Here is an 11,773-nt window from a genome sequence, read left to right on the forward strand (position 1 = left end):
TCGCTGGACATAAGCACCATGGGATGGGCTGTAGCGCCGAGAACGGCTTCCTGTCTAACTGCCCACGGTCTGCCGCCTGAGCTGCCAGTGCGACGTGGGTCACGTTGCTCTTCTCACTCAGAAGGACAAAGGAAACGGCTTACCTATAGCACCACACGGCAAAAACTGCTCCAAAAAACATGAGCAGAAACGCCATGTAGGTGGCCCACATGATGACGAACATGGCGTCCAGGCCCCAGATTCTCCAGGGGATGGGCGGGGGCGGCGGCTGGGGTCGGGGGCCGCACACGGCCGAGCAGTCCTGGCAGCTGCAGGGCCCGGTGACCTCGTCCACGGGCTCGGCGCAGCCCTTGGTGGCGTTGTTCATTGGCTCCATCCCGTGGGCCGGGAGGTCTGCAGCGAGGGCGGTGTTGAGTGAAGTCTCAACTTAAAAACACTCAGAGTTTGCGTTAGGTCCCACCGAAACCCAACGAGCAGCACAGTGAGCTCTAAGCACGGCGGGAGGCAAACAGGCCTGACCCTGCCGCTGGTCCTGTAAGATGCTAGGTTGTGCGGTAACTCGGAGCACAGACGGTTCTGTCACTGAGATTCGAGTGCCTCGCCTTCCAAGGCCTGATTCCCCGGGGAGCGAGGCTGACACTAGCACAGAGCTCCTGAGAGGCTTCCGTAAGGACTTCGGCCTTCTATTTTTTAAATAAAAGCCCTGATTACCCTTTCAATCACGCAGCAATACCTCAAGGCAAGTCTGCCTCCTCCTCCACTCCCCTCCCCGACCCCGGTGACCCCGGGTGACCAGGGCAGGATAAGTGCCCCACCGCTCGGGAGGGACATCCAGGCGCTGCCTGGTTCCTCTTCCTGCTGCGCTGAAGGCTCCTGGGCTAACACCCTAACGCGCCGCCCTGAGCGTGCCCACCTGAGAAGACGGGAGTGATGGTGAAGGGGGCCTGGCCGTTGTCCTTGTTGAACATGTACTCGATCCAGTTGGTGGCGTTGCAGGCTGCGGCCTCCTTCCCGCACAGGAGCCCCAGGGCCTTGTCGTTGCTCGAGGGGGCCTCCACGTCTCTGCAGGCGTTGTACATGGCTAGCAGGAGAACAGGGGAAAGGCTGAAACGCCGCTGCCGTCACGGGGCGAGACCGCAAAGGCCCTGTATGTGACCTGGAGTCCGCGTGCACCGCGGGCAGAAGGCGGGACGGAGCAGCCACAGGGCACAAGGGCGGCATCGGAGATCGTCCCTGACCCAGCTCGTCACACCCACTCGGCCGATTCCAGTCACACACACCACAGGCAGGAACGCCAGTCCCCCCAGGGAGCTCACGCTGCCTGCACGGAAGAGCAGGCTGAGGCTGAGGACCGAGGGCTAAGAGCTTAGCGCCCCTCGGTCAGTAAAGCTGGTTCCAGAAAACTCTGTGCAGAAAACTACTCGTGTCTTATTCTTCCTGATACACTGCAACAGAACTGCTTTCTCATTTTCATTTCCAGATTTAGCACTGCAAGTGTACAGGAACTCACTTAACATCTGTGTATTTTATTTCTAATTTGTCTGGCTTACATTTTTCTTTTCTCTTCCTACGTCTGGGGATTCGTCTCTCCTCCGTTCTGGAAAGTCCTCAGCCATTTCCCTTTTGCTCACCTTCTCTCCCCAACCCTCTCTCTCTCCTTTTGCCAGAGCTCCTCACTTCACCGCACGTGTCACTTCCTTAGTGATGTGTGTAAGTCTCTGCTGGTCTCTGGGTAATTCCATCACACCTCCCAGCTTGCATTTGGTTTTCAGGTTTTTATTTCAGTCAATATTTCAAGCACACAGAAAACGTGGAGAATGCAATCACAACCCCATGTACTCACCACCCCCATACCCAACTTTACATTGGCCTCAACATGAAAAAAAAAAAAAAGACTGAAGACACAACTGAAGCTCAGACCCCCTCCCGGTGACATCCTCCATCCTTAAGGCCACCGCACCCTGAATCTGCTGCTTATCTTTCCTAGGCATGCTTGTGCTCTTCGATGACGTGTCATATTCATAAACACGTGCTGCTGTTTGATATAAACAACACAGTAACGTGTCTACTCTGTAACATTTTCCGTCAACGTTTTAAAGAGTCATTCACGTGACTGCCATAACTCTCACATATTTGAACAGTTTTAAGTATTCCATTATTGACTATGACTGTGCTCCAATATATTATCCATTCTCTTAATTAGCATTAGTGTCTCTGATTTTTTATTTGTTTCTAAAATTTTCCAAGGTTAGCATTTCTAATCTAAACGTTTTCAGTATCCTGTGCAAAAACAGAAACTAGATGAATAGCGTAGTCAGTTCTCTCACTCCATCTGTCAAGTAGCCACCTTTCCCTTCATCGTTAGCAGCAGCCCTCCCGTGACACGGATCGGTTTCCACATGCAGGTCCAGAATGACTGCTCTCTGGTCAGCAGACTGTCTTTCATGTCACATCTTTTGGCAAGTTTATTCCTAGGCATCTTATCTTCTGCAGCTTTTGTGAGTGGGACTTTTTCCTATTAACTTTTTGTTATATTTTTAAGTGATCATGACAATTAAAGTTATATGTGCTCTTCTAACCAACAACTTTGTCAAATTCTTATTCTCTTACTTTATAGGTCATTCTTGGACACATTATTTAGCTGTGTCTGATCTGCTGCTCATCTTTTAGCCCATTTAAATGACTATTGCTCATTAATAGATCCAGTTGGTTCTATTTCTAATCTGTTCATTCTCTTTCCCTAGAATCTTACTCTTTCAAAATTCTTTCATTTCTGCCCTAGCCAGTGTGGCTCCGATGGATGAGCATCGTCCTGTGCACCAAAAGGCTGCTGGCTTGATTCCTGGTCAGGGCACATGTCCCGGTTGCAGGTTCAATCCCCGGTTGGGTGCTTGTAGGAAGTAACCAATCAATATTTCTCTCTCCATCAATGTTTCTTTCTCCCTCTCCCTTCCGCTCTCTTTCAAATCAATAAAAATGTATTTTTTAAAAATTCTTTCATTTCAATGATTTTCAACCAACATCCTATGGTCTTTTTCAGACTGTTCTACTATTTCTAGTTGTTGGAGTACCTTCTCCCTGGATTGTTCTACCTGCTTACTTTCCCTGATGGCAATCTGTTCCTTCACAGCCAAAAGGTCCTCTCCGCCAGCTACCCTACTCTCCACCCCTCTCCTCCGTCTTGTAGTAATTCATGGAGTTACACAGTTCAAGTCCGACAGAACCACAGTTCCACTATTTCTAAAATGCACAGGAGAAAATTTGCACACACTCAGAATTCCCATGTGGAAGCGTACAGTTGGGAAGCAGTTAGAGCAAATCTCCTCTTTGAGGAGACTGTTTTATACTGTTAGGATACAAGAGCAACAACCTGCATTTCATGGCCAATGAAACAAACACTGTCCCTTTCACACAGTTGACAGGACAGCAAAAAGGAGCAACTTGATCCACAGCCCGGATACCAACTGTAAAAGAGGAATAATTAAAAGTGTACTTACCATTGGCAAAACTCTCGCCAACGTAGTACTGTAATTCCTTCACGTTTGTTTTGTTCTCGTGGGTAACAGGATCCACATACTCTTCGGTTTCTGTAACGTTCAGAAACTGACTTTGTCGAGGGCTACATGTCAGCTCACAAAACAAGTTCATCAGGTTATAAAAACAGGATGGACATCTAGAGAAAAAGTAACCATACTCTGTATGATGTCACAGATAATGAACTAACAAAAGGGTGATTTAAAAATAGGAAAAGCATATTTAATTTTTATCGTAAAATGACAAATGAATTAGCATGAGGACACATTAAACCCACCACTGTAAACCTAAACGCTCGTGTTAAAATAAAGACACCTCTCCAAACACGGCCCTTATTACTACAGCGATGTTGTCCACATGTAATGTCAAACAGCAAAACGCTTCTCTGAATTCTGCCCTTTCTAATCTAGAGAAAGTTTTCTATGACGGGAAGCTAAAGGACTTAAAAGCCTCAGGTGACAGCAATGACACTCACAGCCTACAGAAGGGCTCCCTGCCCCGCTAGCCCCAGGCCTGCCCAGCCAGCAGCACGCCGCGGCCGGAGGGGACAGCGGCTCTGGTGGCCGGAGGAGCGAAAGCACGGCTGCCTGCGGGCCTGGGATTCGAGGTGCAGCTCCTGCTTGGAGTCTGTGGCACAGGCACTCTCTCCTCTGGCTCACAGCTCTCTGCAGAAAGGACAGCTCTGCAGAAAGGACAGCTCTGCAGAAAGGACTGCTCTGCAGAAAGGACTGCTCGCATGAGACCTGCAGCACAACCAGTCACAATCGCTCTGATCCGGGCGGGCGACCACTCGGGACGCGTGCGAGGAGGGGCACCCAGCCTCACAGGCCCTGGTGTTGTGAAGACACACATCCTGACCCTCTCAGGAGCCCTGTGCGTCACCGTGAAGACAAGGGGAAGGACACCGGCACCATTTATACGGAAAACCACCGTGGGTGCAGTTTTCCGTCCCTCTCCACGAATTACAAGCTCCCTCCAGGCTACGCATTGAATCTCCACAATCCTCGATCTGACGGCTGCACGGCATTCCACACAGTGACTTCTCGTTGCTTCCATACGGATGAAGCTTTGGCACCGCTGACAGCACGGAGACAATGCGGTTACCTCTGGCATCATAAGGCCTCCCCTAAGAGGTGCTAAAGAAAAGAGTTTGGCCGAGCGGTGGCTCCCGTCTGGCTCCACTGGCAACACAGGACATGCCGGCCCAATTAGGTCTCAGCTTTTGATCGGTTATTAAACCGCACATCGTCCTGGAAGGACAACTGAGGGGCTGTTTTCCCCTTTACCGGCAACATAAGCTTCTGGAAAGAAGCAGAGTCCTCGGTGGACGCCGACTTGGGCCCCTCACCTGCAGTGATCTCTGCAGAGAAGCAGCCCCTCGTCATTTGTCCTTCCCATCGACCCTGTGGCAAGGCCAGTCGCTGTCCCCTGCACGTGTGGCTTAGACAAGAACCTCTCAATAACCCTCGCACTGCCTGGTCACAGAGCACGGACTGCACAGCAAACTGATTTCGACAAACCAGCCGGCTACGCCAGAACAATCCTGGCAACAGCCAAGGCCAGCTCTACGGAGGCCTGGCCTCAAGCACATCACCTCACCCAGGAAGAGAACCGCGTGCAAACCCGGGCGGCGAAGGGGGGGCGACGCGAGACTCCGCATGCAGGTCTGGGTCAGAGACCTGAGCAGAAGCCCCGGGCGCGGAGGCTCCGTGGGGAAGGAGCTGGTTAGACACAGTGCAGAGCCCTTTGGGGGCAGACAGCTCGGAGGAAGACCAAGTATAACTCAGACTGTAAGCACCTGAAGAAAAGTACGTCTGATGGTTCCTACTTCACCAGGAAGCACTCATTACTTCGGAAGTCTTAGGATTGCTTTCTCAGGACAAAACAAAGCCTTTTAAAGGAACGGGAACGTGCCTGCTGGTAAGTGCAGGAGGCCCTGCTCAGCGCCTTCGGCAGGCTCGATGGCTGTGAGGGAAACCACATACAACAAACCAAGGTCCCACACGTAACCGACAGACACAGAGCGGAGCTCCTGCGGCCTCTCAGCGACGTTATAAGGAAACCGTTACAGGAAAGGGCCTTATCCGAGGACCTGCTGACCGAACACCCGTCTTTCCTGCTTGCCTGGCGGCTGACCTACCTGGACAGAAACTGGAGAGGCAGCTGCAGGTTGTCTTTCAGGGTTCGGAGCTGCTGCACATCACAGCAGAGGCTGACGTTGCCAAAGAAGAGTCCCGGACAGAGTTCCTTTAGGGGGAGAAAGCGTGGAAATCAGGGCAGCACAGTCCAACACAGACAGACATCACCAGGGAAACAGCCAGCTTCTCCACCCTTTCCCGTGCACAAGGCTAAGGCCCTCTTTGCAAAGTCCTTGCAGAATCTTTTAAAAGGCCATCACGGCACTAGTTCAAAATGAAGGATTCACAAAAGTAGGGACATTTCCACTTCTTTTCTTATTTGGAAGCTCACTCTCCTCCCTGACCAAGCAGCTCACCTTCTCCTGGTGCTTTTTCGTTTACGTTGGACCAGAGTGCTATTCCCTGTGTATTCCGGGAGCCACTCCAGGGTAGGTCAATGCCTTTAACTGTTTGGATGAAGGAGCAACATCTCCAACCCCTGCTACCATGTCAGGTTGATTTTAGGTACTTATGCCTCTAAACTAGCCTTTCACTTGATTTTCCCAACTCTTTCTGACACCTCTGTGTACCAGGGAGGGGGAAGGGGACGACAGAAAACAGAATACCGGCGGCAGCCAAGTCCACGGGCGCTCAGAGGAAAACCAAGGAACAACTAAGTGAACCGAGGACTAAGAAGCCACAGCCACGTGGCTACCTTGTCCACGCAGGTCCTGAAATCCAGAACCAAGCGAAGCTAACTTCTAATCCACGTTGAACAAGGTGCCAAGGGCACATCTGAGACACCAGGGTCAGTCCCTAAACAGTGACCCGTTATTGAGAAACTTCACGGGAAAGGCGTAAAGCCAGCCCAGAAAATCAGCCCCGGAGTCACTCGTCTCACCGTCTCTGCCGTCACACGCTGCACAGTCACATGCTGCGGAGTGGTTTCGGGCCAGATTTCAGGCTGCAGGTGGTTCCCCTCACCCCCGCGCACAGGACCATCTAATCAGAGGGTCTCCGGTTCGAATTCAGTTCCCAGGGCCCAGAGGACGGGCTTACCTGCACCAAGTCATACCCGTCCTTCGGCAGCGGCTTCGGGGGCCCGGAATATTCGCAGTTGTACCTCTTGTCTCCGGAAGCAATCCCACACTCTCCATACCAGACGCAGGACTGCAGAAACACCTGCAGGGTCAACACGGAACGGTTCCCCGCGGCCTCAGGGTCAAACAGGTCTTAGAAGCAGGAAGCGCCCCCTCAGCTCCCGCCCAGAACCTTCCAACGTCACCTGGGAAGGAGGCGACAGCAAGAGGCACGGCTAGGTCAACATTTGGAAATAAGTAAGTGAAGCAAATGCCACCCCAAACCTGGTCAAGCGCAGCAGTGAAGGAGGTAACAGAAACGACCCATCTGCACGGTTTCTGTTCCTGCCAGCTCACTGGTTCGTAAGAGAAAGCTGTAGCTTATTTCCAACAATTACTGGCAATCCACGCCGAGGACAGACAGCATGGGACGGCTCGGGCACTGTGTCTGCACGTCTGAGTGAGGAACTAGGGGCGCTAGGGAAGGGGAGAGCAGTCCCCTCTGTGTTTAGGGGAACTGACAGCAGACCCCCATGACTCACAGGGAGAACAGAACCACAAACACCAACAGCCCCTCAGTAAGAAGCAGCAAGAACACACCCTTGTCCTGAGGTAAGGAGACAGTGAGCAATGTGCTCGTTTTAAGGGAAGTCACCTCATCGATCTTCAAAGAAAAGTGCACAGCCGCTCCCGTAGAGATTTCTCAAGAGCCGCTCATGTCCCTCATGTGAGAGTCACGAGGCTGCAGGAACTCAGGAGGGAGGAGGTGCCGTGTGAGTCACCGTGTCAGCTGCCACCGGCCCTGCCGGCCACCAGGCCACAGGCTTGCACAATCGAGCCGTCCCCTGTCCCCTGTCCCTCAGGGAAACGGAGGACACCATCTCTAACCGGGCTCCCGAAGGCCTGGAGGGAAAGCCATCGCAAACAACCCGCACCGAGGCCACGGCGCCTCTCCGGGGGCAGAGGCACAGCACCCACACACCCCTAAGGGCCGTGGTCTGTGCTGGTGGTCCCCAGCGTTGAGATACTAACCACAACAGGCTCTGAGGACCTGCAAACAGGAAAGAAAAATCCAGCAGGAGGCTGGGGAGCAGATGTGGGCGGAACCAGAGAGGTCAATGTGAGTGGACTCTGAATTCATTCCGGTATTTTAAACGTCCCTATCTCGACTCACTATACAAATGATACAAACGGGGACGTGACAACTATTCCAAAACACCACATACCAAACCTTTGGCAAGACGCTACAAAATTCCATCAGCATTTTTAGGCAAAAAGAATCACAATTATTCCCAATTCTAGGGAAAGTATTGTTCTTTCCAAGACTCTGGGTTTCCAACTGAAAGGTCATTGTCCATCTACTGAAGCGTGAAAAGGCAAAAAAGCTGACCAACGAGACCCGGACGGGCGATGCTGATATTGACATGCATTTAAACGGAAGAAACCCCACCCTGGACCTCACAGAACTCTCAACACACCAACATGGCAAGCAAGTCTGGGCTGGGGGTGGGGCGGGGGGCAGGGGGGTGGCTCTGGCATGTCACCCACTGAGAGGCCGGAATCCAGCCAACAAACCACAGCGGAGACTCGGCCTGACTGGCAGGATGGGCGTCTGCGCCCCAGTTCCCCTTCTCAGCACCTAAAGGAAACAACGGTGACCCCGTGCTGTTTGCTCCCGTTCACAAAGATCATGCTTCATAGTCTGCATCAGTTATCTCAAAGCAGAGTTTATCACCATCTGGGGGATGGGGACGGGGAGGGGGGAGGGGAGGGGAGGGGGAGGGGAGGGGAGAATGGAGGGGAGGGGGGGAGCGAGGGGGACAGAGGGGAGGGGAGGGGGGAGGGAGGGGACGGAGGGGAGGGGGAGGGGGAGGGGAGGGAAAAAGGGAGGGGAGGGGGAGGGGGGGAGGGGAGGGGAGGGGAGGGGGAGGGGAGGGGGAGGGGAGAGGAGGGGAGGGGAGGGAAAAGGAGGGGAGGGGAGGGGGAGGGAGGAGAGGGGGAGGGGAGAACGGAGGGGAGGGGAGGGGAGAACGGAGGGGAGGGGGAGGGAGAACGGAGGGGAGGGGGAGGGGAGGGGAGGGCTCTCAGGGCAGGGCTTGTTCAGGCAATCGAGCTGCAGCAGGTGTAGAATCCCGCGGAGCCGAGCTTCCGGCCCGTGAGTGTGGTCACATCCCACCGCTCAGCGCACAGGCCTGGCGTGGAGATCCAGGAGGGAATACACATGAAGAGCTTGGTAAACGTGAAAGCGCTGTACAAACAAAAGGCATTATTGTCTCCAGCCTGTGGGACCTCAGCAAAGGGGTTCCGGAGGACCCGACGAAAATAAACCACCGGCTCCTTTGGGGTCCAGGGACACTGGGCTGGACTCAGCGTCCTTGGGTTTGCTTCCAAAGTCATTCTGCCTAAAGCAGCCCACAAGCCAGTGGGGCCCAAAGTACTCACATGTGCCAGGCACGGTGTGAACCTTGCTCTTCGGTACATGAACTAAGGAACCCTCACAAGGAGCTGATGAGGGAGGTGCTATTATTACACCCATTTTACAGATGAAGAGACAAGGCACAGTGAGGCTAAGTAACTTGTTCAGGAGTGGCGGAATCAGGGTTCACACCAGGACATCACTGCTTCAGGGAACAGTCTTAATAAAATACAATCTACCGTATAATTGAGGTCCTCAGTCTAACATTACACTCCCTCCCCCTCCCCATCTTGTGCGAAGCGCACACACGTGTCACACTGCTGCCCTGGGCTGGGGCGGGCCCTTTTCCGTCCCAAACCTCCCCCTCCCTTCACCTTCCTCTTCTCGCCCTCCGGCTAAAGGGTGGGAGGCTGCTCTCCATCACCCAGCCCCGATGGGTGGTGTCCGCGCGCTTCCTCCACCAACCGACCGCCTCTCTTTCCGCATTTTCAACCCATCCCTCCTGGTCCCCTCACCTGTTCCTGCCCGTGAATGCTGCTCCAATTCCATTCTCCCTCCGTCAAACCACCCCTAACCCTATCCCACTCCACCACCCCGCCCAGCCACCCCAGGTGCTCAAAGGGAGGCTGATCCTTCCTCTGAAGCCCCCCATCACCAGTCTCTGCTCCTCCGGGGCCTAAAGCTGGGGCACCTTCCGACCTTCCCAGGCGCCTCCCTGGTGCAGCCTCCTGCGCCTCCTCCTCCCCCAACTCCCCCCCTGCTGAGCCCGCCACCATTCTTTGCCCTTCACGGCACCTTCCACCCAGACCCAGGCAACGTCTCGGAGGGCGCCGCTGCCACCTGGGCTCTTCCTGGAGCCACAGCCGCAGGCTTTCTGATGCCCAGACCTCCCACCCCCCCGCTCACCTCCCTCACTCCCCCGTCCTTCCCCCACCCGCCACAGCTCATGCCCCTCCAGCCCCCTCCCTACACTCCATTACCCCTCGCTCCACCCTGCCCATCACGGCCACTTTCCACCTTCACCTCCTGACCCACCGGGCACAGTCCAGCGCCCATCACTTGCTGAGTGCGCCTTCACTAGCTCCCTTAACCTCAGCTCCGTGAAGCGGGTACTGAAGCCGACACCCTTTACAGAGAGGAGACGGAGGATTAGCGGTCAAGTGACCACACGGAGGCCACTCCTCAGAAACGCAGGCAGACCCTACCCCAACCTGGCTGACTCTCAAGCCAGGATCTCTTACTCCTCTGGCCGCCCTGAGGCCACCCTCACCTCTGTATCCCCATCAAGGACCCCGCTGGCATCTGAGCGATTCCATTTTCAGTCTCCCCATCACCAGCGCACAGCGGGCAGCCAGGACTTTGTCAGCGAAGAGGACAGAGGCCCCTACGATCCCTGGATGTCAGGGGCAGCACATGCTGACAAGATGGAGGGACATGCGCCACCCAGGGCTCACGCACAGGTCCCCGCGTGCCTCCCTCCCGGAGAGCGAGGTGTCTGCCTTCACCATGACAGACAGGGAGCACCTGGTGCTGATTCCAGGCCATACGAATAACATCCACTCGGGGAGGAAGGACTGTGCCCAGTAGGGAAAAAGCACACCCATGTCTGAGGTCCGCCACAGCCAATAGGGCACGTGATCCAACGGTGAGCTCAGTCCTGGCTGTGGGCTCCATTCCCAGCAGAGGGCACGCAGGAGGCAGTCCGATCCACTGATTCTCTCTCATCACTGATGTTTCTGTGTCTCTTCCCCTCCCTTCCTCTTTCTCTAAAAAAAAAATCAACAAAAACATATTTAAAAATAATAAGAATAGTTTAGGAAAAGCTAAAAAAAAATGTCAGCAACTACAGCAACTTGATAAATGGACTCAGCAGGAAGCTGTATGAAAGCATCTTCCCACATGGAGAAGCTCGGAACACCCGCAACGGGACCTTGTCCTCCAGGCTGCCCTTAGGGGATCCTGATGGTCCCCCCCTCCCGCCTCCCAGCGTGGCTCAGTGGTTGAGCGTCCACTCCTATGAACCAGGAGGTCACGGTTCGATTTCCAGTCAGGGCACAGGCCCAGGTTGTGGGCTTGATCCCCAGTAGGGGGCGTGCAGGAGGCAGTTGATCCATAATTCACTCTCATCATTGATGTTTCTCCTCTCTCTCTCCCTCTCCCCTCCTCTCTGAAATCAATAAAAATATATTTTTAAAAAATCCTGATGAATAAAGTATGAAGTAACTCATATTCAAAACGCTTACCAAACGTCAACCAGGTTAGTGATTTCCTTCCTTGTTTATTTTTCAGGATCCCGCCCCCCCCCCCCCCCCCCAGCAGTACTATAGCATTTCACAGATAAGGAAATTAAGGGCTCAGAGATTCTCTGAGGCCACATGGCTTATCAGTGAGGACACCAGTGCTGAGAACGGAGATTTTAAGCACCAAGTTAAGCCTCCCTCCCTCCTGTCCCCCACCCCACCCCCAGCTGCTGTGCTGTTCAAAACTCCAGTCCATTTGTGCCTAAGACGTATGCTGAGATTCTGACAATGTGCCAGAGATGAGCTGTCCCATCCATTAACAACCCTACACAAGTGTCCTCTCTTCTACATCCAGCATGGCCACTGGAGGGACCATTTACATCTTTT

The 11,773-nt window shown here is 53.9% G+C and overlaps 1 protein-coding gene across 3 annotated transcripts in view; it reads right to left on the reverse strand.

Annotated features, from left to right (window-relative positions):
• Positions 1 to 11,773, reverse strand: part of NPC1 (NPC intracellular cholesterol transporter 1) — a 43,386-nt gene that overhangs the window by 21,692 nt on the left and 9,921 nt on the right. The window contains exons 2-6 of one of the 3 annotated variants that reach the window (XM_080686791.1): positions 6,711 to 6,833; positions 5,675 to 5,781; positions 3,498 to 3,673; positions 914 to 1,081; positions 144 to 393 (exon numbers count right to left, since the gene is read on the reverse strand). In XM_080686791.1, coding sequence (XP_080542917.1) covers positions 144 to 393; positions 914 to 1,081; positions 3,498 to 3,673; positions 5,675 to 5,781; positions 6,711 to 6,833 — 824 coding nt within the window. Of the gene's footprint in view, positions 1 to 143; positions 394 to 913; positions 1,082 to 3,497; positions 3,674 to 5,674; positions 5,782 to 6,710; positions 6,937 to 11,773 lie in introns of those variants that run through there. The other 2 variants (XM_080686792.1, XM_080686793.1) reach the window with 2 other exon arrangements.

The sequence above is a fragment of the Plecotus auritus genome (genome assembly GCF_963455305.1).
Source record: "Plecotus auritus genome assembly, chromosome: 8".
NCBI classification, from domain to species: domain Eukaryota; kingdom Metazoa; phylum Chordata; class Mammalia; order Chiroptera; family Vespertilionidae; genus Plecotus; species Plecotus auritus.